The 27500-nt window shown below is 43.5% G+C and overlaps 2 protein-coding genes across 3 annotated transcripts in view; one reads left to right on the plus strand and one right to left on the minus strand.

Moving 5' to 3' along the window:
• Nucleotides 1-14972, minus strand: part of si:dkey-288a3.2 (protein phosphatase 1 regulatory subunit 37) — a 57774-nt gene extending 42802 nt beyond the window's left edge. The window contains exons 1-5 of the mRNA XM_060051858.1: nucleotides 13826-14972; nucleotides 12168-12268; nucleotides 4394-4439; nucleotides 2717-2817; nucleotides 2292-2411 (exon numbers count right to left, since the gene is read on the minus strand). Coding sequence (XP_059907841.1) covers nucleotides 2292-2411; nucleotides 2717-2817; nucleotides 4394-4439; nucleotides 12168-12268; nucleotides 13826-13973 — 516 coding nt within the window. The 5' untranslated portion in view covers nucleotides 13974-14972. The remainder of the gene's footprint in view (nucleotides 1-2291; nucleotides 2412-2716; nucleotides 2818-4393; nucleotides 4440-12167; nucleotides 12269-13825) is intronic.
• Nucleotides 14937-27373, plus strand: vrk1 (VRK serine/threonine kinase 1). Of its 2 annotated transcripts, none has more exons than XM_060051859.1 (13): nucleotides 14937-15237; nucleotides 15970-16129; nucleotides 16342-16397; nucleotides 17193-17262; nucleotides 17918-18005; nucleotides 18479-18587; nucleotides 19582-19674; nucleotides 21240-21372; nucleotides 21995-22115; nucleotides 22527-22585; nucleotides 23550-23728; nucleotides 26422-26521; nucleotides 26792-27373. In XM_060051859.1, exons 2-13 carry the CDS (start codon nucleotides 15970-15972, stop codon nucleotides 26896-26898), a joined length of 1275 nt encoding a protein of 424 aa, XP_059907842.1. In that variant the 5' UTR covers nucleotides 14937-15237; the 3' UTR covers nucleotides 26899-27373. The 2 variants fall into 2 exon arrangements, with proteins under 2 accessions (XP_059907842.1, XP_059907843.1); XM_060051860.1 differs by having other exon boundaries at nucleotides 15076-15237; nucleotides 26425-26521.
• The last annotated feature ends 127 nt before the right edge of the window (nucleotides 27374-27500 follow it).

Here is a 27500-nt window from a genome sequence, read left to right on the forward strand (position 1 = left end):
GTAAAGTATGACCAAGTGTTTCTTTCTGATCAATAGATAGAACTTTATCAATCCCCTGTATGAGAAATTTGTTAAAGTTTGTCCCTATAAAACAATAATGGTAAAAAGATAAATACAAAACATGACGGTAACCCTAAAATCAAACCGTTCAGTCTGAAGGCTCTACTTAACCACTCCCCCTACTCATTTCCACCAATGCAAAGCAAACAGAACTGAGTAGGGGAGGGCGTAGCCTAACTAGTTTGTGACCGACCCAGAGGAACGCAACGCAAATTCAATGTGAACATGTATGAGGCTTTGATAACATCCTGGACGATTTTGAAATTCCGCCCGGACACTTTTTTTTTTTAAAGTGTCGCAAAAAGAGGGCATGTCTGGGCAAAAGAGGACGTCTGGTCACCCTACGTACGGGGAACCCATTTGATTCCTACCTGTTCCACTGTTAAATAGCGGCGCAAGTTGGTGGCCGCTATCCTGGTAATTTCTCTAAGTGAGAAATTGTGTGTGGCGTGTGAGCGTGTGCATGGGTTGAATTGAGTGTGTCTCACGCCGAATGCGTGACACTCTAGAGCCCTGTCATCTATGTGAAGACACTGATCATGTTAATGATTTCTCACAATAAGTATCAACAATGACTTAAAAAAGGTGGGAACGAGTTGTTCTAGAATGAGTTGTGCTATGTTTAGAACAGGCCTCTGGGCGCCTCATATGGTCCTTGCGGGTGCCCTGGTGCCCGCGGGCACTGTGTTGTGACCCCTGGCTTAAAGTAACCCAACACCTTCACTCTCTGTCCCTGAAAACCTCAATCAAAGCCAGAAATCTAGGGGTTATCATGGATTCAGATCTACATTTCGACAGTCACATCAAATCAGGTACAAAATCTGCATATTATCACCTTAAAAATGTAGCAAGACTGAGAGGGCTCATGTCCACCGAAGACTTACAAAAACTTGTACATGCCTTTATCACTAGTAAGCTTGATAACTGCAATGGTCTCCTTACAGGTCTCCCAAAACAAACTCTGAGGAAGCTTCAGCTTGTTCAGAATGCTGCTGCTGGAGTTCTAACAAAGACCAAAAAATGTGAACATATTACACCAATTCTTAAATCGTTACATTGGCTTCCTGTAGGTCAGAGAATTGATTTTAAAATCATGTTGCTAACCTATAAATCCCTACATGGTTTAGGCCAAAAATATTTAACTGATATGCTTCCACTACATAAGCCTTCTAGACCACTAAGATCCTCTGAGACCAATCTGTTAATTATCCCCAGAGTAAACACGAAACATGGGAAAGCAGGATTTAGTTACTATGCAACAAATAGCTGGAATAAACTCCCTGAGGATTTAAGATTTGCCCCAACTCTGAGCACCTTTAAAACAAGACTGAAGACTTTTATGTTTGCTTTAGCTTTCTGCTAAATCTTAAATACATTGCACTTTCTAAAAAGCTTTTTTAACTTTGCCTTTATTTTCTATTTTAATACTAAAATGCCTTTTTAACTTTCTATTTTACTAATTTCTTTGCATATGTTTTATTTTACTTATCTATTATTTTATTTTATTGTATGACAATTTTTATATGTGAAGCACTTTGAGTCTGCCTTGCCTTTACTTGTGCATTCAAATACATTTTAAGATACGGACAAGGTTGATGTTTAGAATCTGTATCACATAAAACTGACCCTGTGAAAACGGGGGTCACTTGATTTTGAAGACACCACCTGTCGGAGAGATGAACGTACCCAGTGAAAGAAAAGTAAAAGTGGTTATTTTTTATATTTTATATTAATTTTCAGACTCACTTCAGTCTGGAAAGGTGTCTAGGGAAGTCAGTCACCAGTGATGACTTTTGGGAAAATCCAAGCCATAATTTCTCATGCCATCTCATGGCTAATCAGTTAATTCCAGCTAATGACATCTTCTTAATGAAGTATGCACTGATATATGTGTATGTGGTGTGTGTGGATGCTTGCATATACATAAAGATGTTTGTGCAGTGATCCACAAATACTTTCGCTGAAATTTCCATGGAAAATGGCAGGAAAGCAGGGAAAACTCAAGAGGAACACACATACACACATACACATAAACACTCGCTGTTTGAGTGTAGTATAGATATAGTATATATATCTCACAAGCCACCTTTATTTTAAATTCATGTTGCGCCACGGCAAACTCACTTTCTTTAATGTAAACCCGCCCCGTGGAGAAGAGGAAAACTCAAGTTATTGAAAGTCCACCAGAGAAGTAGAAGACGAAGAAGATGAAGAACCCCCAGCTCTCCCACCTGCTTTATCAAATGAGCGAGGGCCCTCCAGGCGGACGTCCCCACATGGGTGTTGTCAGACAGGTCAAGGTACGCCGTGGATTCATAGTATGAAATCATATCCAACAAGGATGACGCTCCCTGCGAGAGGAACAGGGAAGGAAAAAATATATATACACACAGACCCACACAAACCACACACACACACACAAATGAAAGAAAATCAAAGGGGCCTTAAATTTGACAGAGATGTTATGAAGTTCTTTTTGGAAGAGGCAGGGAGAGATGGGGGGTGGGGGGAGGGCTTCGTAATCTGATAAGAAGGTGAGGTGGTGGGGAAGAGAAGGCGACTGAATATGAAACTGCGTTGGAGTCGCAGCGGAAGATTGAGAAAAGAGAGAGAGTGAGTGAGGGGGGAAAAAAGTTTGGGGGCTCATAAAACTCACATTTTCCTCTAGTCGGGCCGCGCGGAGATTGATGAAATCAAAGCATAGCGATTTAAGAACGACTTCCAGTGCCTCGCAGGAACCCAGGTCTAATCGCTCACCTTGATAGAGGAAAGCAATCAAACACAAGATAATTTGGAGCAGAGGGGTGTGGGTGTGTGTGTGTGTGTGTGTGTGAGAGAGAGGGGGTTGCTAACAGGTAAAATGGCATGGCCTCAAACACTTTCTCATCACTTCTTATTAAATGTGTTTTTTAGACAAAATATTCTAGGGCAAAAAGTTGCATGTTTCTGGGAACTTAAAGCACAATCTAAGATGTCATCGGAAGTACTTAAATAACATCCAACAGGTCTTCCTCTTTTAACCTGATGTGATTGATTTGTTGCCCCAAACAACTTGAGAATGTCTTCATTTATTTAATACAACTGCAAGTATAATCTTTTAATCCTGTGATTTTCTTCCAGGATTTGTGAAAGGCATACACAGGGTCCGATGGCATGCAACGTCGGAAACTGTTTTATTTTAGCATGATGCATTATCTGCCCTTAAAAAACAATAAAACAATTAAAAGTCGTAAGACCTGTGACTAATGCTCTGTTTTCATTAGTGTCTGTTGAGAGTAGAGCCTTTCTCGTCGTCATTAAGAAATGGCGGTGGGAGGCCACAGTAGAAACGATTGATGGGAGACACAGATCTATTTCAATATCTTTGTTTTTGAGGGGGGGGGGGGGGATTTTGCCTCTCCTGTTCGCAAAGACAGTGGTGGCGGTCCCAGCACAACATGTTGAGATGAATGATGATGCGAACCAAGGATCTGCACGCAGAGTCAAGCCTAGATATCAAAGAGTGTCAGATCATTTAATTCCAGATTACTTTTAGAAACAAAGCACATTTGGGCGTCAAGCATCTTTGATGATCGCTGTGCACACCCTTTGTCTCTCTGTCTCTCTCTCTCCAACAGCAAGCTTCTGCCTCCGTGGGTGAAATTGTATCTTCTTGGACAAGAAGGGCAAAGGAATCTGTATCGCTCCCAGGACCACAAGAGATGTAAGCGGTGTGTGTGTGTGTGTGTGTGTCGGGAGTGTGTTTGCCGATAATTTATTAATGTAATATGTCATTAGCATAATTATTTGCAAAAAAAGATTTCTGCATGATTTGAAAAAAAAGAAACCTCCCTAAGCTTCCTTTTTCTTCTTCTTCTACCATAACAATAATCACTTAACTGTAGGGTTGGAGTGGGGTGTGTGATGTAAAATCCCATTTTGATAATCCGCTCTGTGCTGGCAAGATAATGAGGGCAGCGCTTCACCCCCAGTCAGATGTCATCAGCGCGTGACAATGTGGGAACGACGATGGGGTGGGGGGGAGAACAGACCCTCCCACCCCCATCCCCCCATCAATCTTAACAATCACACAACTTGTGTGTGTGTTAGCGTGTGTGTGTGTGGGTGTGTTTGTGCGTGTGCTACAAGTTCCATTTAGGTTTTTGGGGACATTAAGGCATTATTAGTTAGTTCAATGTAGGTAACGTTCGGAGCACATTTTGAACCATGCATCATTGTTTTAATTTATCCTCTTAGTCTTCTCCATCAAACAATTAAGGTATAAAGTATGTGTGTGTTTGTGTATGTTTGTGTGCGTGCGTGCGTTGAAGACGGCTGCCCTTCTTGCGCTTACCTCCCAGATCCAGACGTTTCATCCTTCCCCGTACACAAGTCCCCGTCTGACGGATTGAAAGAGAGAGAGAACGACAAGAGAGACGGAATGAAGACGGCAAACAGAGAGAGAGAGGAGGAGGTGGGGTGGGGGACACAGGAGGTGTGAGAGATTGACAACAACAGCCGTACACATGCGTGCACACACGACTTTGACACATCCACTACAGCCATTTATTTTTTATTTTCTTACTTTACCTAGCCTTTCTTACACCCCCCCCTCACTGCCCCCCTCCCCCCCACCACACCAGTCATCTCAGCATGTTTGATGGTGCGAGGGGTAGGGGTTGTTCTGGTGGTGGTGGTGGTGGTGGTGGTGGTGGTGGTGGTGGGGGGGCTAGCTGCAAGCATGAATTATGAATTTCACACAGTTTACCGCCTCCGTCGCTGGTGACACCGTGTCCTAATTAACCAGTGTATAATAATTAGAAACAGCTGGTCATCAGTTGATGTGCTCATTTGCCAGAGCCGACGTTCCACATACATCTAATTTGACGGCATCCATCACCGGCAGAGGCACGACTGCACGGATGGTGGCGACCAAAAAAACAAAACAATCAATAAATAAACCACTGAGTGAGTGGCCGCCTTGTCGTTTGTTGGTGTCGGCGCTGTTGTCCTTAACACTCCGCTTACGATTAGAACGGTGGGAAGGACCGGAGAACAAGGGAAGGGGGGGCGGCGGCACCCCCTAACAAGCCCGACGACAGACCACAAACAAGAAATGAAAACAGGCGTGTCTGAGATGAAACGAGGAACGGCGAGAGTGGGGGTCCGTGGCGGCAAATGCTCATCGGTGCGTCCCTGTAGACGTTGCACCGTTGCAAGTTGTCTTTTCCACATGAGCTCCGCCTGCATCTCGCCACTCGGTGGGTTTTCATTGTCTTCAAAGGAACTTTGCGAAGAGAGCACTCTCCTTCTCTCGGGCCTCGGAGAGCAAAGGAAGTCAAGAAGAGAGAGGGTGGAACAGGAGGAGAGGACACAAAAGGACATCACACATGAATGTTTTATATTCTTCCGGTTGAAGGAATTAGAGAGAGAGATCAATGGGAAGTAAATTGCACTGTTTATGTATACAAGAGGCTGCTTTGTGTGTAATTGGAACGCACACACACACACACACACACACACACACACACACACACAGAGAACAATCGCAATGTATACACGCAAGCACACGCTCACATTGAACTCAAACAAATGTTTGAGTTGAGACGTATCCAACCATGTAGGTGTACACAATGCACCTCAAGGGCAATGCATCACAGTAATTATACAGAATATAGTAGAAAATGCCAAAACTCAGGATGACAAAATGATAGCCTTAAGACGACTGTGCTTTCTTTGTGCTTGGTTGTTTACCTTCTGATGAATAGTGTTCAGTTTGTACAATCAATATGTTTGCACTCAGGTGCACGAACACATATGCAGAGTCGTTTCCTCAGATACATGTCAACTGGCGCACACACACATACACGCAGGCACATATGCACACACACACACACACACCCCCCCCCCCCCCCCCAACACACACACACACACACACACACACACACACACACACACACACACACACACACACACACACACACACACACACACACACACACACACACACACACACACATTCTGTAATGGGCCAACATACAGAGGGATAGCACAAATGAGGCTTAGACACACTGCTTCACAAGTATGCATGCATGCTCACATACACACACATGAAACAACGGGGGACACACACTCCAAAAGAAAGAGACAAAGATAGAGACAAAGAGACAAACTCCACACACTTACACACACAATCATGAAAAGATGGGAGGGACATGTACACACACCAAAGGAAATAGAGATAGGAGACAAACGTCAGTACACAGAAACACAAACTCGCACACACACACACACACAGAAAGAAGCACTTCTCCCTCACTGCGTAAAAACACAGAATTGCGGCTGTTTTTCATCCTAATGAATTTCCGAACTTGCGAATTTTGTGCCCCCTCTCTCCGCCTGCTTACTGACGTGCAGGTGGGGGGGGGGTGAGAGACGCACGGCGCAGCCTCACGTAGAAGACGACAGACGAAGGAGCCCGAGCGCTGCATCTATTGATGTGTCAGGAGGGAGAGGGGGGAGTACAAAATGTAACCAAAGAAAAAGGCTATGCTCTCTCTCTCTCTCTCTCTCTCTCTCTCTCTCCCGCTCTCCCGCTCTCCCCCTCTCTCTCCCGCTCTCCCCCTCTCTCTCTCTCTCTCTCTCTCTCTCTCTCTCTCTCTCTCTCTCAACCAGCATAAAGAGAGGGAATAAAAAGGGAGGCGGAGGATGTGGTTTTAAACTTGACTTCTACAGAAGTCCTCTCTGGTGTGTTCCCCTCCTCAGCCGTCCAGGGTTCCAGAACCTCCCTCACACTGCCGCTCTGGGTGGCTTTGTATTAAAAAGTGAGGCTTTTCCTTTTCCCAGCCCATTAAATTAATTGTAGGAAATACTCCACACACATATAGAATATATATATATATATATATATATATATATATATATATATATATATATATATATATTTATTTTTTATACATCTGCAACAGATAAAGCTCTTAGCACTCGCATTTTTCCTTTCAGCATCTTTTACGCAATGAAAGGATAAATTATTTAAAATAACACAACCTTTTTATCTCACACCCTTTGAAGGCAAATTAAAAATGTAAATTGGGAGCTAATTAATATGCAAATATATTTGTTCCCTGTTAACAATTAGCAATTAAAGCGGCAGTCCCTACAAAAAGCTGGGACAAAATAAGAAACTTTAATTTTAATTGACTGACAATATTTCCAACTGTCATTCTGTTTGTTTGTACATGGCGACACAATAAATAAAATATCATGTTTTTCCTGACATAACTATATCAAATATCTTGTACATTTCTAAATGTCAGTTTGCCGCAATGAAACAGATTTCTTGCTGTCAGACGCTTCCATTTTGTGTTGCCAAAAAAACATCTTTCAGCCAAATTTTACCCACTATTGTACAGTATCATCTTACTGCTACCGAGGCTGTATTACTCATACATTAGAATACTTATATTCTGAGCTTACTCTGCAAAAGCCATTACAGGCTTCTTGTACAACCACCCAACTGTGCAAATTCAATTCACCCTAATTGTCCACTTTAAGTGCACTATGAGTACAGCTGTTCAGCTCACCACTAGTTTGTGAAAACTAAAGCAGGACAAAACAGAGGCCTTCCTCCTAATTTTAGTTTTTTTACATGCTTTGTGAGAAAGCTAAATAATCGACGTTGAAGAGCAAGGGGCTCCTGTTCTCAAACTCTCCGCCTCACCCTTGTCTCTGTCGCCTGCATGGAGCATGTGTTGTCGTGTTGATGACACAATGCTTGCCAGAGCTTGACTAAAATGGCGCCGGTGAGTGTGGGGAGCGGGTACACCGGGTCCCTGCGGTGATCCTCATCCCGGCTAACGACGCCTTCAGAACCTCCCTCCCTCCCTCCCTCCCTTCCTCTCTCTTCCCCTGAGCGTGATCGAAGCGGTTGCCTCGGCGTATATATTAACGCCGTTTCAAAATGCGCCACTAACCACCCCTGTTCTCGCTGCCTCGGCCTGTAATGAGAGGAGCGACATATGTCCGGTCCCCCCTGCTGTGTTCTGATAAGCTCGGCATTCAGCCGGCGCGCGGGAAACCACTCTGGCGCACTCCGCCTCCGTCCCCTCCTCTGCCGACACTCTCCTCCTGGCACTTTTTATTTTGTATGCGGAACTGGCTAATAACCAGCAGAGGCAAATAGTGTGCCACTTACTTAGTGACATTTACCTCGCTGACGACTTCTCCGAGACACATGCGGCGCGGCAATAACAATCAGCATGTATTTAATTTGAAAGAAAGAAGAAGGAAGGGAAAAAAAGTTCCTTTAAAATTACACAGGCAAGGCGAGATGCGAGCCAATCTTAGGGTGTGTGTGTGCGTGTTTCTGTGTGTGTGGGCCTCTGTGTATATGTGTGTGTGTGGGCGTGCGTGCGTATGTGTGTGTGTGTGTGTGTATGTGTGTGTGTGTGTGTATGTATGCTTGTGTTGGTGTGTCGCTGTGTGTGTATGTGTGTGTGTGTGTGTGTGTGTGTGTGTGTGTGTGTGTGTGTGTGTGTGTGTGTGTGTGTGTGTGTGTGTGTGTGTGTGAGGAGCTGGTAGTCAGGGATGGGGTTTGTCACTGTGGCGTCAGCAGGCTTCAGCCGTGCAACATTACTGCTAATCAAAGGGGCTCTGCAAGCAGCGGTGGTCTACAAAAACAGATTTTCTCTTGTCTTTTCCAATTTCTGGAGTTATTTCTTTTTTTCCTCCCCTCCCCGCCAAGGGATTTACAGCCCCACAATATGATTTACTAGAATAGGAATTGGGTCTCTTTGAATTTAAGAGCATAGGGTTGTCATGTTGGGGGCATTTTTTTACAGATACATTTTTTAAACTAGAAAATTCTGAAAGACAGCTCAGTAATTGATTTCTCCACAGTCCACTCTAAGGTCAAACTTGCGAGGCAAACAATCCCCTAACTACTGTACTATAATTGAATACAGGCACCAGTTAATGCAAACAATCGTCGTTGCAGCTACAGCTTGACTTCTTTTAAATAATTTCAGACATACAGGGCAACTCAACAATCCCAGTTGTGTTCCCCTTAGGGATGTCTATTTCCTAAAACATTGCGATACATACACACAGTTTAACATAATTGGTTCATATCAAGTAGCATTCGATCTAATTATCAATCTATTGATCTATTTAAGAAGCGATTCATACCCGATCGTCACTCAGACGATGGGGTCTTAAATAAGAAATACATTGTGGAGGCCCGCCGTGCTTTGGTCACGCACTGAGCGGTGGAGCGGTGGCAGATAGCGGGGCCGTACGGGCTCCCACCGCCGCCGCGGGGAACCTGGGCGCCAGCGTGCCCCTTAATCCTAATCGCAGCTTAAATTTGATCACGAAAACATGGTTCAGAGACACAGACTTCAGACATCTGTACAGTGGATGAGCTTCAAGACCCCCCCCCCCCCCCCCCCCGCATACTCCACAGAACAACACTGCTCACCCCGCCTATGAAGATGTCACCAAAAAGCAGAGCACTTTTATGAGACACGTTTTCAAAGCCCCATGGGTCCGATATTAATAATAATAATAATCATTATAATAATAATTATCATTGTTATTAGTATATTTAACTAACTCCAACGCTTTAAATAGTATTGAGTGGTCGGCCTCTGGGAGAATTGCCTTTGCCTGGAAATACCTAATTTAATAAATATGCCCTTACGCTTTTTTTCTTCTTGTGCACAGACTTATTATAGATTAATTTGCATGCAGGCTTCTTTTTGAAGCTCTTAATATCAGCCCTCTTAGCTACTGTTTAACCGTACATGTTTTAATCTTTCAGGAGGACCACCTACATTCGTTTTCAAATGCAATTGGGTTCATTAGCACCTCGGAGATAATACGCCGGCACTATAGTTAATGTAAGCACTGCTAACTCTCTAATTTCCACACAAATAATTCCCCTTGATCTCTGCCAAAATGTATGCAGAGAGGAGGGGGGCCTCGAAAAAAAGGGTTGTTCTTTAACATGGCCGGTCCAAGTAAAGTCGGTAAGTACATAAAATGAATTATAAATGGTGCAGTATGGGTTTCAAGTGCAAGCATGCTGTGGGGGGTGTGAGTACGTGTTTGTACGTGTGTTAGCGTGCGTGTGTGTGTTTATGTCTGAGGGGTGGAGCGAGGGGAAAAAGAGAGGGAGAGGAAGAGAGGGAGAGTGAAGGAGTTTATGTGCACAAGCGTTTTATCCTTTAAGCGTCCGAGTGTGCGTTTGATGTGTGTGTGTGTCTCTCAGCGCGTCCTGGGTTTAGCCTATGTAAACTATAAACAGCAAAATATGTTATATTCTCTGTGTGTGTAAGTCTGTGTACTGCGCCCCCCCCCCCCCCCCCCCCCCACACACACACAACTTTGTATTTGTTTTCATTTACAGCTGTACTATTATTTGCAAACCCATTGACTTAAACCCATCGCAGTCAACAACCCTCTCAGCCCCCCTCCCTCTCCCTGTTTGGGCGAGAGATGCCTAAGCCTGATTGATGCTGATTGAATGAAATGATTTAAATTGCCCAAAGATTTTAATATGCACATGCACATACTGACTGTGATGTGTGTGTCCGTGTGTGTGTGCGTGCACATGTGTAAGACATTCTTTTGGCTTTTTCACGAAACTGTGCGTGTGAGTGTGTGTGTGTGTGTGTGTGTGTGTGTGCATGCGTGCGTGTGCATGTTCGGCACACACACAACGCATGTGTGTGAGTGTGAGGCACATCACGATGAAGGATATGTGTCTGTCACACCCTGACTGTGTCATCACTGGAGAGTCAGGGAGGTTTTCAAAGTGAAACCATTCCAGTTAATATTTATTTCTCTGTTGCCGTGGAATGAATTCAGTGTGATTTATTGTTCGCCGCTTTACCCTCATTAAGTATGCTTTTTAATTTTTTCAAGGTGCCATGTGTGTGTGCGTATGTGCACTTGAGAGGGTGTTAACGTGTAGGGCGGTAGCATATTTCATTTATTGTTGTCTTTGTTGTCTTTGTTGTCTTTGCACGGGCGTTTCTATCGACGCTAGAGAGTCACTTTATGAGCACGCCCGCTGACGCTGCACAACCGACACTCAAGCGTTCGATACAATTGTTTTAAGACCAATAGTCTGAACATTTCTCCATTTTTCACGATGGGGGCTGGGGTCTGAGGCTTTATCCATAGCTGTCTACGTTCTACTGTCAGATTAAACAGGTTAGATATACACTGAATCCTGAAGTCAACCACATAAGATATAGGTATTTGTACTACTGGGTATAATGGGCATAATTGAGTTGGGAGTACATGGGACTTTTATTTATTGGGATTTATATTATGTGTATGCAGTGTATAACTGACAATTAGCAATTCTTAAGAAATTATCATCATCTTTAGTGAAGTTATAAACCTATAGTAGTTGCCTCCCAGAACCTATCTAAGAGTGCATGTTTACTCAGCCTATCATCAAACCTCAGAGTAATATCACAACACATTTGAGAAATTACATTCGCCCACAGGCCCACAATCTGGACCAGATGAGATACAAATAAAATGTGAATTGAAAGTGTTTTGCGTGAGGATAAAGACCATTAGACTAACCACATGAAGAACCTGATGGGATGTTTTGAGCAGTTTCAAATTGTGATCAGCTTGACGCTCCACCAAAGTGCAATATAATGAACAGCAACTCAACACTAAAAGGCTTTTTGGTGTTTAGGTCACACTATCAACAACATGCGTACAACAACGTTGATGCCAAGATTCACCTTGACACAATCTGGTTCAATTTGCCATACAATGGTTTAATGAGCATAAGGTGTTCATTCTGAGATGTTTACATATATCAAGACCTGATGACCTAAGCTGAGCAGTTTGGTAAAAAAAACTATTAAATATGACTTATTCTAGATGTGTTTATGGGTGTCAAGAGTCATAGTATTGAATGTGTTTTTTCTTATTCTGTTCCTGTTAAAAAACAATATAGTCAGACTTTGACCTGGACTAAGCACGAAGCACCTGATAGCACATCACCCTCAAACTCCCAAACAGCCATTGATAATTCAAAAGAGGTATGCAAATGTGATGGTTAAAAAAATGAAAAAAAAGAAAAGTTCAAACAAGTCTACCTTGAGCTGCTCCAGAATGCACACTCTGGGCTCCACCTGGTGTCTGTCACAGCTCCTGCGGTAGGCCAGGCTTACCTCTGTCAAGGTGAGGCAGCTGTCAACTAAAATGGAAAAATACACTCATTTACTGCCTTAATGTCTCCGCGTCCCCGTGAGCCACTGGCATCGTATTGAAGTGAAAAAGCGCTTAGGGGAGCTTCGAAGAGTGCCATACGGTAAACTGTGCAGCCTGTGTGTGTGTGTGTGTGTGTGTGTGTGTGTGTGTGTGTGTGTCTGTGTGTGTACGACTGAGTAGGCACTCGTGCAGACTAGAAAAGAGGGAAGATGGCCGTCGATGAGAAGTAAGGAAGGGCAGACGACTGGATGAATGACTGTCTGCGTTATAAATAAGCCAATCAGGCGGCCCTATTTATCAACCATTGCCTTATGGGGTGAGCTTCCAGAAGCATACAAAAGTAGGGAGATTTTTTAAGATAGAAACACTTCTTTTTGAATCTTTGAATGTTCTACAAAGTGTCTTTACTTCTTAGATTACACAAACCAAGAGATGCAGAGTCTTTTGATGACAATATTCCCTCCTCCTTCCGTCAAACATCATGTAATAACAGGTACTAACAATGGGATCCTCTTCTATTTGAGGAAATCTTATTTCAGGTGTTAATGTTAGAGGTGCAGTGTGTAGACTGTTGTGGCATTAAGTTGAAAGGACTAGGCAGTAATATAATATAATATTCATAAGTATGTTTTAATTAGTGTATAATCCAATGAAAATAAGAAGTGTTGCGTTTACATTAATTGATATCTTCATAGTGAACAGGTCGCCTTATAGTTATATGGAGCCCGCCATAATGCACAGACATATTTCTACAGTAGCCCAGAGTGGCCTCTGCAAAAAACGGCAAGAAGCCACTAAATTCCACACACTAGAAATGAATAGTAAATGGATAATGGTAAAATTTGCAAGATTACAATTAGTAGAGATGGTTTTCCATTCCTACAGCCCATTCAAGATGTGACCGTTAAACCCGCATCACCCAGCCATCCTGTCACAGACATATGAGTCCAAACATATATGTAACCTTTTCATTGCAAACAAATGTTTGTTCAAAAGTGTATGAAATATAAAAACCCAGCCATCCACAGTTCAGTCCACTCTGTTAGTGTAGAACACTAAACATTTGTATTTGTCTGCAGAAAAAGGTTACACAATGCATGCTTAAACTCTTTCTCTAAACGTATTCCATCCTTGACTTGTGTTGGAATGGATGATGATTATGCAACACAGTTTGCTTGTATATTTGATCTACCTGTACATCAAACAGACGAGCAAAGCAAAAACATCTTAAAGCTGCTGTAGGGGAGATTTGAGTTGCAAAGAGAGAGAGCAGAACGCAGCATGGTTTAGAAAATAACCCCCCCCAAAAGAGTTCTCTCTCTCTGCTCCCTCCCTCCGTACCATTCTCTGCCATTGAGAACTGTTGCATTTACGCATCCATAATTAACATGAAAGACAGAGTCCCTCAACAAATAACGAGAAGTGTGTACCTGATTTGTCAGAAAGGAGCAGGGACTGGTTTCAACTGAACATATACATAGATGACATAGATGATAGATGACAATAAAAAACATAAATTAAAAAAGAGCAACAAAATGCCTACCATGTCTGTCTGTGTATTCCGCAAAGCCGGACACCATCTCTTCATCCGGCGGGAAAGATACGTGCCTTTCCCCTTTGCTACTCTTTGTTTCTGGCCCATCGTAGTTCTCCTCCTCCTCATCCTTCTCCTTTTCGCTACACCTGGCCATCCTTTTCCTACAACTCCACTGCCCAGCTGTAGTTGTTTTTCTCAAAGCAACAGGGTCAGTTCACATTACACACATGGCATGCTAACAATCACCAATCTAATTCCAAGGCACTATGGGTACGAGAAGTTGAAAAATAACTTGAGGGCCAGGGTAAATGTCTGCTGCAACTCGCAGGCAAGCTAAAGGCCTTGAGTCTGAGGCTCTGTTAGAATACACTTTGTGGAAAGACAAGACAACAAAGCAAGTATATCTTATTCATGAGGGGGTGCACAGCGCTGCAACTGAAATCCAATATGCTTCTATCAAGTGACAGATTAAGAACAAGCTAAAACTATATGTTTATCTACCTATTTACATTTTGTATGTGCAGCCATACCCTGGCAAAGTTTTAAATTATTTCTTTGTTTAATAAACAATACAACATTAAAATAACATTTTCACATCTATAACATGTATGGCTTACTTTCATTGATTTATTTACACCGCTATTGTTCTTATGATTGCTATTAGGTAATTTTTGGGCTTGATTGTAAAGGCTAAATTACAGAGAGTAATCTAGTCATATAAATTCAGGCCTAAAATAATATTATATATTTTAGAACAGATTAGCTAGTTTAGCTAGCTTAATGCATGCACATAAAATATTTGCCTTAATTTATTTACCTTTATGTTGGACCATGCTCCACAACTTGCTCAGATGAACATAATTTGTTCAATAACTGCATTTAACATATCATTTTATTATATTTATTATCGACTCAACAGCCAGACTCACATTGTCAAATTCCGTTTTTTTGTACCTCCAACATGAAGGTAAATAAGTTAAGGCAAATCTTTATGTGCAAGAACTAAGATAGCTAACCTGTTCTTAAATGAAAACATAAACATCTGACCTCCATTTTGGCAATTTTTATTTTTTTTATCCTTGCCACTTTAAAGAGGACATAAGCTGTAACGTTAAGTACGGTACGTTTGAAATAATTAAAAGAGTTCCGCTTTCAGCTTTGTCCGGATGACGTCACACTACCGTCACGCTCGTCTGACCAAAGGCATGGACAAGATAGGGAGAGCCGGATGGCTGCCCGGTTTCTTTTGATAACTCGTTTTGCTTTCTGTTTTGTCCCGATGACGTCGCACCACCCTGACCAATCGGAGAGCCGAAGGGTGGTCACGTTCCTTCCTGATTACTAGTTTTGCGGGAAGTTTGGTCAACAGTGCTTCAGCAAACGCGAGGGACCCGACACTCCGACAAAACAACGCGAAGGTTTGTTATGTTCTTGCCGTATGACATCCACCAGATCTTGCGAAAACCTCTCTTTGACTGAGCTCGATTTATACTTTCCTTAGTCTCCTAAAAATGACAGCAAATAACGCAAACAAAGTGGTTAGCAGGTTAGCGACGTTAGCAAAACACCGCCGGCCGGCCACACATCCATGATGTTCGGATTGATAATAATGTGTCTGTGTAATAATATAATGTGTCTCTTGAGCCTGGCGTCAGAACATACCCTGGCATTGCGATATAACCCTTGTTTGATTTTGTGGTCAGAGCTAGTGTAATGAATTGGAGTTGTAGCTAGTGTGGCTATGAGAAGCTAACTTGTGGTGTTTGGGATTTGGTTGAGAGCTGTCTGGTCTCTGAACGGGAGTGACGTTGTTGTTATAATGTCATAATGATGAGGTAGCTGGATCACGTTTACAGATGAACACATCATGCCATAGTTGCTTTCAGCAGCAGCTCTCCAAACATTTCCTAAGATACACGTGTGAGTTACTCACTCCTGGGTACACTCATTATAAGTGTATTGTTCGATACGACGTTGTACTTACGACATCAAAATATTTTAAAATAAACTATCAAACTATTTACGCAGATTGTGCATACAACATTACACATTAGACTCTTGGATAGTGTCTAATCGTTAAGGGGATGACTACACACAATGGCAATGGGTGTCTGTAAACCTGAAACAAATGTTGCCCTTGTGTTTTACAGATGCCGCCTAAAGCCAAAACGGCAGGGAAAGCAAGAGGTCCAGCGAAGCGAAAGCTGGCAGAGGAGTTTCCACCAGGAGAAGTACTGATGGATAATGCAAAGAAATCATGGAAGCTTGGCTCACCAATTGGTCAGGGGGGCTTTGGCCTAATTTATTTGGGTAAGAGGATACATAAGGTCCCTTCTTTATGTTGATATGAAATGTATTCCTTAAAAATAGCTGGGTAAAACAACAGTTGGCATAGACATCTCACACAATCGTATTGTTTTGAACAGCATATAGAACTTTCTATACATCCCAAACACATACAATGCAGATTGTTATCTTAATATCATTGGAATAATACAGTTTGCTTTTCTCATTCTTTCCAGCAAATGAAAACTCTGCAAATACTGTTGGTGCAGAAGCTAAATATGTTATCAAAGTGGTAAGTCTCACGCTTGATACTCACTTCAGGCTAATTAGCCTGATTTAGCCAGGGTAAATTGCCATATTTCCCCCCAAAACTCTGGAAAGCATAGCCCAGATTTTTTAAAACCTTTTTTATTCGATTAGGCTTTGTAGTGGGGTATTTTATGATGAGTTTTTTTGCATCCCAAAATCCAAACGTGGCAAACCATTTTGAAATCACAATTATTAAACATCTTTCTGATACCTGATATCCTGTAGTGTGGGAGACCCCAAGAACAGCCGAGTACGCTGTGTAGGGATTGCCACGAGGGAAGATGATTGTGCCTGGCAATCATTCTGCAACTTGTGCAGCACATTTTCATGCTGTTTCGATGACTTGGGCGGGGAGATCCCGGGGTGCAGTCGTAAGCTAACCCCAGGCATCTAGGGTTATTCTCCTGGGTTGCTTTGCGGCGTTTGACACACCGTCAGTGTGGACCGCTGCATTGGTTAACATGGGTTCAGAAATGATGTAAGTGCTCTTCACAGTAGCAGTAAGGGGACATTAATGCCTGATCTATTGTCTATTGACAGCAAGGTTGTAACAGATTCTGAACAAAAATATGTATTAGAAATAACGGCCATGACATCCCAATTTGGGAATCTTGTGATGTCTGGATCACGCTGTGACAGGATTCTGGGGTCTTATCAAATCACCTGACTGTTTGTGATTAACGACTGGGCTTTGGAAGCTGGACAGCTTTGGAAACATGTAAGTGCTTTAATGTAAAGTTATTTCAACAACGGGGAATATTTTGTTTTTCCACTTTAGGAGCCGAGTGACAACGGGCCGCTGTTCTCCGAGCTCCACTTCTACATGAGAGCGGCCAAGTCTGACCTCAGTGAGCCTCATCACACGCACATCACCTCGCCATTCATGTACACATAGATATGATCATCTCTAACCACCCGGACAAACAAACAAAGCAGACGGGCAACTTTCTTAATTAAAAAACAATAACATGGCGTTGCTCTGCCTCGTCGGGGGCCAACGCACATAGGGGGGAGAGGGAGGGGGAGGGGGCGGGGTGCTCTTGCTGGCTGCTCCAGTCGCCCCCAGGCCATAACTTTGCATTTTATATAATAACAATCCAAATGTCAATCTCCCCTGACAATTAACTGTTTTATTACTAGGGAACCAAAGGCTCATATTTTATTCATGTCAGAATCGTCTCATGTTGTTGGTAAATATTTGTCCCGGCAGCAGATTAGCTCGGGGGCCACAACCCCCTCCGCCCCCTCTCCTCAGAGGAATTAAACACGTGTTACTCAGAGCGCCGCGGCCTCACTCGATGTCTCCTGCCATCCTGCCAACTTGTTGATGGCCACCACAAGTTTTAGCCATGCTTACTAATTGCAACTGCTCAACACAATTTGTATACACGTTATTCCTTATCGATATAGATTGTTATCCACACTCTTATTGATTGTCAGTTATTACAGATTTGTTTTGCTTATGGGTGTTTTTTTTTTTTCAATCTCCCCACGGTAATGCAGTCCAGAGCTGGACGAAGTCTCACAAGATGAAGTATCTGGGGGTCCCGAAGTACTTGGGCTCCGGTCTGCATGAAAGAGGAGGGAAAAAGTAAGTCACAAAAGCCAAAGTCCATGTATAATCTCTGGATCAAACCCTCAATCACCATCAGCTCGGCTGCAGATACATCCTGCTGTTGATTTAGGAGTAACAGGCTGGTGCAGAATGGTAAATGAACAGCATTTATACAGCGCTATTCTAACCAGTGGCCACTCAAAGCGATGTACAATATTGACTGACATTCACCCATTAATGCACACATTCACACACCCATGGCGGTGTCAGCCGTGCAAGGCGACAGCCAGCTCATCAGGAGCAGTCAGGGTGAGGTGCCTTGCTCAGGGACACCCTGACACTCTAGCTAGGAGGAGCCGGGGTGCAAACTAGCAACCTTCCGGTTACAGCCATCCCGCTCTACCTCCTGAGCCACATGCCGCCCCAGAACTAGCCTCTTATGAACTAGCTCTATGTTCCAGGCTCAATAAATCCTTGAGCTCACCCTGCCCGTGTTCCCTCTGTTTCAGGTATAGGTTCATGGTGATGGATAGATTCGGCACGGATCTGCAGAAGAAGTTTGAAGAGGGCGGAAAGAAATTCCCCAGAAAAGTGGTCCTGCAGCTCGGCCTTCGACTGGTTTGTGATTAAAACATTATATATGTAATATATCACATGTTTCTTTCCTTCTGCTTTTAAATGTTGGAGACATTTGAATCCTTTTATAATTATTGGTATAATCCTTTACATTTCTATTGACAAAACAAAAAGCCAACCGGTTTTTCGTTGTAGTTAGATTTAAGGAGTATGTAGTAGCGATTAAGCGCTGTGTGCACTGCATAAATCACAATCATAATAAACCAGCTAAATTGCTAAGCTTGTTGTGTAGTAGTAAGTACGCCGTCCTCATTTGATCTTTTTACTCGTACTGCAATTCCCCTCATGGTATCATAATTTATACATGCAAACACTAACTTTTTCACCGCCTACAAATTGTTAAAAATTATGAGTGTTTTAAAGAATAAAACCCATCCGCCCATGGCTTCATCAACCCCAGGGTTTTATTCACTTTAAATCAATTTGCTCTCTGGAGGCCCACGGCGGACATGGCTTGATGGGAGGCGTGTCGCCGAGACTCTTGCATTAGAGGAAGTGGCGTGAGTCGGCCATTTACCTTTTTTAAATGACCAAGCGCTTCGAAGCAGCGACTGGTTTTTACTATTGCACATAAATTCAAATCATTCTGAACAGAAGTGATTGATGCAGAGAAAGATTTACACAGTGCAAGTTTAATACTGACTGAAGCGTTTTCCCCCCTCACTATACCTGCGCGGCTGCAGCATAATGTACCATGTCAGTATGGATCGTTCTTACGGAGCTTGTTAACCCCGCTCTTTGGCCATTACAGCCACATGGCATGCTTTGCTGTGCATGCCTTGAGTTTTTGAGTGTCGTTAATTTCATTTCATTTCATTTTATTTATTTATTTAAAGGACAGTGCAGATTAATCAGCATTTCAGTACATGTGTTAGCCAGCAGGCAAATATTCAACTGTAATCCTTTGGCAAAGATGATAAGCTAATGGCTCTGAATAAGACAAACTAAATGTTGTTTATCCTGTCTTTTGAACTAGCTGGACATTTTGGAGTACATCCATGAGCACGAGTACGTCCACGCTGACATCAAGGCATCCAACCTGCTTCTCAGCCATCAAGACCCGCACCAGGTGAGGCGCTTTCACCCGGACCCCCCCCCCCCCCCCCAACCCAGGGCTTCTGGGCTTCTGGGCTGGGGGGCTGGGACTGAACCAGTATATAGTGTTCAGTCACGGTCACAATGCAGGCTGTCCTGGCCCACGTCGGAATCTGATCTCCCGACTACACCCACTCACCCCCCCCCCCCCCCCCCCTCCCGGTTTCTGAACACTCAAGCCAAAGGAGATATCTTGATTCATCGGAATTGAGAAAATAGTAAAAAAAAATCCAACCCATAAAAACAGTAAAGGAGAACTATATTACATTCATATCAATGATATCATATTTGAAATGGACCTGGATTTTAAGAACAAAGAATGAGCTGTTGTCTATTACACTACAATTTTATGAGTTTTTGGAATTGGCAAGAGCTCGGCAACAATGAAGGAACAGACTTAAAGCCAAAAGCTGTGCTTTGCTTTTCTGGCACTGCAGTTGGTTGTGCTTTGCAGTGCAGCCAGTGTCTTAGTATGGATGCAGAAATAAAGCACTTCATATGGTGCTCTACACCACGTCCAATTCTGGTGTACTCCTCGTTTGGAGATGGAACTTCTGTGGTGCTCATCGGTACCAGCAGCCACTGTGGTAACCCACTAGTTTCTTCGCTGTAATGATAACCTAACTTATTTTTTTCTTTTTATATAGAATTAAAAAAGCATTAATCAATTAATGTTTGGTAGCATGTAGACATTGGGAGACACAATAAATATACAGTATTAAAACAATGTTATTCAAGGGCGGGCGGAGTAAATGGATCAATTCATTTTATTGATTATTATTGTTTAATATAAATATATATTGATATATTATGGAACATAAACGGCTATTTTTACAAAGTATTGGCAACTGAATTAATGATTCATCACAGTTCCCTTGAGGAACATCTTGGGGTGCAGGTTAATTATGGAGAAATGTTTGGGTGATGCATGTATTTCTGTTTATGTATACGTTTGTGTGTACCACAGGTTATAATCTTTTCAACCCTTTTAGAATTCAGGGATTATTACGTTTCAGAAGAAAATAGCTTCTTCTTTCTCCGAAGCAAACAAGGTGGAGGCAGGAGCAAATATTTAATTTTGAGATTAATAATGTATCATTGGTGGCATTATTAAAAGGCTATTTTTAAACATCAATTAGCATGTCGGATCTGCTCCCGTGGGATTTTCAACACGGGAGGCTGATAGCTTCTTCAGTACTTGTTGGAAATGTTTAGTAGTAATTGGTAATTTATTTTGGTCTGTGTTCCTCTCATTTCCTTCCATTTGTGTCTGTCAAAGGCAGTAGCCAAATGTGTTAAGTGAGCATGCTGTTGACAGTGGCTAAGCTTCTGTAAATAGCAATACGGGTTTGATTGCGCAAACGAGACTCCCACCATATTACAACACAAGAGTCCGGCGCTTAAAAGATGATTTAATCTTTGAATTGGAACTCATTAGCTAGTGAAGTTATTGGCCCCTTTTAAAGGGCCTGGCTTGCCTCTGAAAGATGCTGGGTTTTATTTCATTAAAACTGTGTGTGTGTGTGTGTGCGTGCGCAGGTGTACCTGGTGGATTACGGGCTGGCCTATAGGTACAGCCCTGAGGGCGTGCTCAAGGAGTACAAGGAAGACCCCAAGAGGTGTCACGACGGCACCATCGAGTTCACCAGCATCGACGCACACAAAGGAGTCGGTATGCCCTTCCGCCTGCTTATTTTAACCCCCTTTGTATTTCTTAAATAGTTGACTTTTGCCTTTTATTTTGGTTTCATCGTCCAGGTTTTTGATACTGTGGCGATGCATAATTTTCAAGTTTCGTCCAAAAACTGTAGTAATCATATACTATCCCTTTGGTCTGACTTGCCCTAAGGAAGATTGAACAGAAAAATGGATTGATGGAATCAAGTCTGAAATTGCCGTTCTTTCATTTCCCTATTTTTTCGGAAAATAACTGCCTCCACTCTGTAGAGGCGTGCATGTTTGTTTTGATGGTTCAATGGAGGGACGTATTCATGATTGGAGGGGAAAAATATTGTTGTTTGTCAATCAGACAGCGCATCCTTGGCTTTTCCCTTCTGTATGCTGCTAATTATTCCATTAGTTGTGGTCTTTTTCAGGAAATACAATGGCACGTTTGGAATCATTAAAATGCAGGATTCCATCCCCCCCTTCCCCAAAAAATATATCCAGCATGTTTTTCTGTTGGTCTCGTTTGATCATGTTTGCCATAACAATGCATCATTCATCTCATTGGTAAACCCTTATGCACATGCGTTTGCAGTGGCCTGGCTAAGATGTTTTGCTTGGTCTACCAGCGCCTTGCAGGAGGAGTGACCTGGAGATCCTAGCCTACTGCATGGTCCAGTGGCTGTGTGGTCGCCTGCCCTGGGAGGACAACCTACAGGACCCTGTCTACGTCAGGGACGCCAAACTCAGGTGAGCGTCTTTCTGAGTGGGATTCGACCCAGACAGCCGTCGTCCACTGTGGACCTCTGTGTGTGTATGTGTTCACCGGCTACCCGGATGGGTCAAAAGCAGAGAAAGAATTCCTAGTACCTGTGTACATGGCGAAATAAATAATAAATAAATAAAAATAAAAAATAAATGTAGTGCCCTGGTGAGCCTGACCTACAGACAGATTCAAATATACCCCGGAGATGGGTCACTTATTGATTGCAGAAGAGATTCAAGCAAAAATATTTTTCATGCAATAACTTTGTATCATTATGCGACGATGTTTATGGTTAAAAACGATTTTTCATTTTTTTTTAAAAAAACTTAATAATCAGATACTGAACCTCTACCCTTTTCAGACCGACTGAAACCTAAACTCTGCTTTTCTCCCAGGTGTCAAGCAGACATTCCGGGCTTCATGTCCAAATGTTTCCCATCCGAAGACAAGCCAGGTAACTCACTCACTCACTCACTCACTCACTCACTCACTCACTCACTCACTCACTGAAGCACCCACCATCACTGTAATAATCCATTATTAGTCTTTCTAAAGAAAAAGCAGTTAAATATTGTTTGGCTAAACAATATTGTCTTATAAAATGTTATATTGTTGTTACAGGCGTAATGATTTCCGAAGGTCTTAGGAAGTTGATCTATACTTAAACAGTTTTGTACAGTAAACGCACACAAGTGTGACCCTGCCAGCAGAGGTAGGTTTATTTTTTAGCCTGCTTTTGTCTGCTTTTCTGCATTTCTTTTACCCTTGACATACTGATTCCTGTTTTATAATGGAGCTTTGACCCTCGGGCAACATTGATGTGTCTTCAGGGCTGGCAAGAGCGGCGAAGAGAGCATGAAAGAGACATGGGAGAGAGGGAGATTGTAGTTGGTAGTGGCAAGAGTCGTCACTCCTGCTTTTCAGCTCCAATGCTCGGGACCACAGTCATTTAATACTATTTGTGTGCGTGAGAGGCAAAGACAATCACAGCAAACCGAATAAGACAGGCAGCCGGGTCCTCGGGAGGATAAACCTGTGATAATGAGTGTTTAAGTGTGTCTGTCAATGTTTCCTTTTTATTTGGTTGGACACAAATTTTTCTGAAGATAAGAAGTAGTTGTTGTATTCTTGACTAATTGCTCACAATGGAGAAGGCAAGAGGTTATTCTGGCCTATTTACACACGACTTCCAACCAGGGGTCTGCAACTTTAGTCTATTATGGGAACTATACACACCATGTTGGCTTGAACGACGGACATTGACTTCACTCGGGGAAAGCCAAGGGCGGGGTCTAAAGGCCCGTTCCCTCCAATCTTTTCACCGGGCTTGTTTGCACACAGACCTATTCTAGCCGGCCCTCGTTCTCCTCTCACCCCGTGTCCTTCCCTCCCGCTCTCCTGCCGCTGTGCTCCTGCAGATGAGATGGAGAAGTTCCTGGAGGAGATCAAGCTCCTGGGCTACACGGACAGACCGGAGTACGACGTCCTGCGCGACATCCTGCAGGCCGGCCTCAAGGCCGTCGGAGCCAAAGACGATGGCAAGCTGGTGTTCACCGCCGCGGCCAATGGAGACGCCCCCCGCACCTCACCCGTCAAGGTCAGCCTCCCACGCACACACACACACACACACAAAGGCATGCACGCAGTGTTGCCCATAGTATCGTATGATATAACCCCCCCCAGCAAACGTACATGTATTGACACTGGTACTTGCAAGCACACTACCTGTGTGTTCATCACCGCTAACGTGACCAACAAATGTGCTGACACACTAATCCCCGGGGGCTTAGAGGTCCGTGGCGACAATCAACGCTTAATCCGTCTCTCGTTTTCTTTTCCTTTCTTTATTTCATCCTTCCCATAACCACCCCCACCCCCCCCCCCCTTCCTGCTAGCCTTTCCCATTGCGTCTTCGCGTGCGTGTGTGTGTTTGTGTGTGTGTGTGTGTGTGTGTGTGTGTGTGTGTGTGCATGTGCGCGCGCACCTGCCTGTGTTCACGTGCCTGCCTGTGTGTTTTTGTGTGTGCCCGTGTGTGTGCATGTGCTTGCCTGCGTAAGCAGCACAGCGGTGCTGCGGGGCGCGCTGCATATGGCCGCGGGCCCCGGGGGGAGCGGGCGGTGCCAGCCGAGGGGTTACCTGGCCCCACCGCCGCTTATTGTGTGTAATTATCCCGCCAATCTGTTCACCTCGGCACGGCGCCGCCTCGCCGGCGCCAGTCAGCAATTGTCAAAAATGGAAGGCAAGGATGAGGAGGGCGTGAGGGGTGAATGATAGTTCAGGTTTAAGGGACCGTGGGGAGGGGGGAGGGTTGGGTCTGGTGGGTTGGGGTGGGGGGGGGGGGGGGATTTGATTGCTATCCTTAAGTGCTTGCCATTTTTTTTGTAGGTAGATCGCTCTCGCTCATTTCCTATTTTTTTGGTATATTTTTTTGGAAGATAAATAGTTAAGCAGTTTGCCGAGGCAGTTCACGAAACTCTGCGCTTTGACCGATTACTGTTATTTTTGATGACGGGGGTCTTGATTTGATGCAAGCAGATCCTTAATCTTTGCACACACCCCCCCCCCCCCCCCCCCTCCCTCTCTCCCAGTATTGCGTCTTAAGACCATGAGAGGGAGGGGATGTGAGCAGCGGCACTGTTCTGTGTCGTGGGCCAATCAGCAGAATGTGTGAACAGGTCTGCCCAGGTCGGCCTAGGAGGATAGTCTGACAGCAGAGTGATAAGTAGGTTTGTTCAAGCTTCACAATCGCAGCGCTCCAAGCAGAGGTCAGAGGGCAAAGGGCATCGTGGCTTTGGTGATACTGCAGTAAGAGGCTCAAAACAAAGCAAAGGGACTGCATCGCCTTTGATGAAACGCAGTTCAAGCAATTGCCATTTGTATGCTTTATGTATGATAATTATGACGGTCTTTGGTCAACAGACCGGTACAAACAAACAGTTATTTAGCTAGGACGATAAAATAATGAGGACACATCGACAGAGATGGACCAAGAAAAAGGATTTGTTCGCTCATATCCCTTGAAACTATCAAATTTGAACAACAATGAATATGCTGCTTGATTTTGGGCTTTCCCAACAAGAGTACACCAAGAATCTGTGGCTATAACCATGTTTAATACGAACTGTAAGTATGATTCATATTTAAATTCACACAAGGTCCTGATTTCCAACCCACCTAACCCCGGGCCAAGGCGTTCTCATCTCAAAACAGTACTCCCTGAACAGGGGTCGCCTGTTTCAAGTGTGGTGAGAGGGAGAGAGAGGGCGGGTCTTTGCCGGGATCAATATCCGTTTCAGTCACATGGGTTGAGGGGAAAGAGAGAGGGAGGGACTTCTGTGTGTCTCGGTTACTTTCGGACATAGCTTTGCCAAATTATTAGTCATCAGTGTTTCCCCTAGGATGGAGTTGTAGCAGCAGAGGGGAAATGTTTTTTTTTTGTGCTCGCAAAGCGCACCCTGCCGGGAGGTGTCTACTGGCAACATGCATACAGTAAATTTGCACAGCTGGAAATCGTGGATTTTCTGATAAAGACTAGCTAGCCTCTTTGACAGACAAAACAGCAGAAACTATGTTAGGTGCGCTCGAGCTGCGAGCTGCCGAGTAACAGGAGACGCCCACCCACCAATCCGACGTTAGAGATTCCTGAAGGAAGGTTGCGCTCGATTTCACTAGCCCATTTGAGCCTGTTCATTAGTGCACACAGCATCCATCCTCTCATTGCTTGTGTAAAAAAAAACGGTAGAATATTAGATTTGAGGACGAAACGATAGGGTGGGCTAAGGCAAGGTTTTGGGGCTCTAGAGTCAATAATGGCGACGCTATTGAAATTTTACCATTGTGGTCGTTTTCAGTTTTGCACTTTGCAGACGGTCCCTAAGCTCGCGGAGGAAAGCCGACTGCTCGTAGAAGCCAAGCAGTTCACCGTTCGCCAAAGACGGCTCGTTTGGATGAAAACAATATTGTAGCTGGTTCTCTGGGTTACTACACTCAATTGTGTCGCAACGATGTTTCACTGATAATCTATTGAACCGCAAACTCCGAATCTGCGGAAGTTCCTCCGTTAATATGAAGCTCTCCTCTTCTCTAGTTAAAAAAAAGAAATTCAGCAGCGGCGGTCATATTTCAGCAGCGGCGTACCACCACTGCTAGGTGCATATAGGGGAAACACTGGTCATATATTCATGGGAAGTGAGCGAAAGTAAATTTCATTAACCATGATAACGCCACAACTAACCCCAGTCCTCGTGCCGTGCACCCTCCCCTAACGTTGTGTTGCTGTCTCCCTCCCAGAAGAGGGCCGGGAAGAGGAAGAAGCCGATGGTTGAAGAGGAAGAGTCCGATGTAGACAAAGGCAGCCCTGTTAAGAAACGGCGAACACCCAAAAAGAAAAGTGAGTTATTTTAAGTGCAATTAAAACATTTCATGCACTCGTTTTCTGTGATTCTTGTGTCCGAATTCCTGTGGGGAAAAACATGTGCGTGACCCTTTGGATCATGAATAAAAGTGCATGTTTAATAATCCTATCCTTGTAAAAAAATGCGTGCATCTGGGGGTCTAAAATAAATTGTATTTCTTCAGATTTTATAAAACAATAAACCCAATTCGCTTCATGGGTTTAGGGGCTCTTTCTAATTAAAATGTGGTCTGATATCCCCCACAGCTCCCAAAGCAAAGAGAGTCACGACCAGGTCTGTGGACACGCAGACGACCCCAGGCCTAGCGGAGGTCAAGAAGACCCGACAAAGGACCAAGAAATCCACAGACTGACCAGCGACTCCTTCCCATCGCCGTCTGCATCCTCTCCCTCATGTGCTCTGTTTCTAACCCCTTCCCGGCTGCCTGGTTGATCATCTTTTAGCCTTTGTTTATAAAGGATTTGTTACGCTATGGTTTGGTTCTGTCATGCACTGCTTGTGTGATCTGTCGATGATGGATTGTTTGTAGTTTTTTTTTTTCGTGAGTTAAAACAATATGTATTGTTATTAATTAAAGTGCCACTTTATTGTTCTGGTTTGGCAGTATTTTGGCTTTAAACTTCCAAAGTGTATGATGTTTGGTTTTGGCTACTGAGAGAGAAGCAACATATATTATTATAGTATTCTGCCACACTACTCATAACGAACACTGTGCTTGGAACACCTCTTTGTAGTTTTATTATATTATTGGGTTTGATCACATTTAAGAGAAACCAAATTTGCCTTTTGTATTTGTCTATATTAAAATAAATGGCTAAAGATTATAATTTTTATAATGTTCAATGTTATTCTAAGATATAATTATTGTATATGTTGATCAAAAATGATCAACCCCCTAATTTACATAAGTGTGTGTGTGTGTGTGTGTGTGTGTGTGTGTGTGTGTGTGTGTGT

The sequence above is a fragment of the Gadus macrocephalus genome, chromosome 5 (assembly GCF_031168955.1).
Source record: "Gadus macrocephalus chromosome 5, ASM3116895v1".
Lineage (NCBI taxonomy): Eukaryota > Metazoa > Chordata > Actinopteri > Gadiformes > Gadidae > Gadus > Gadus macrocephalus.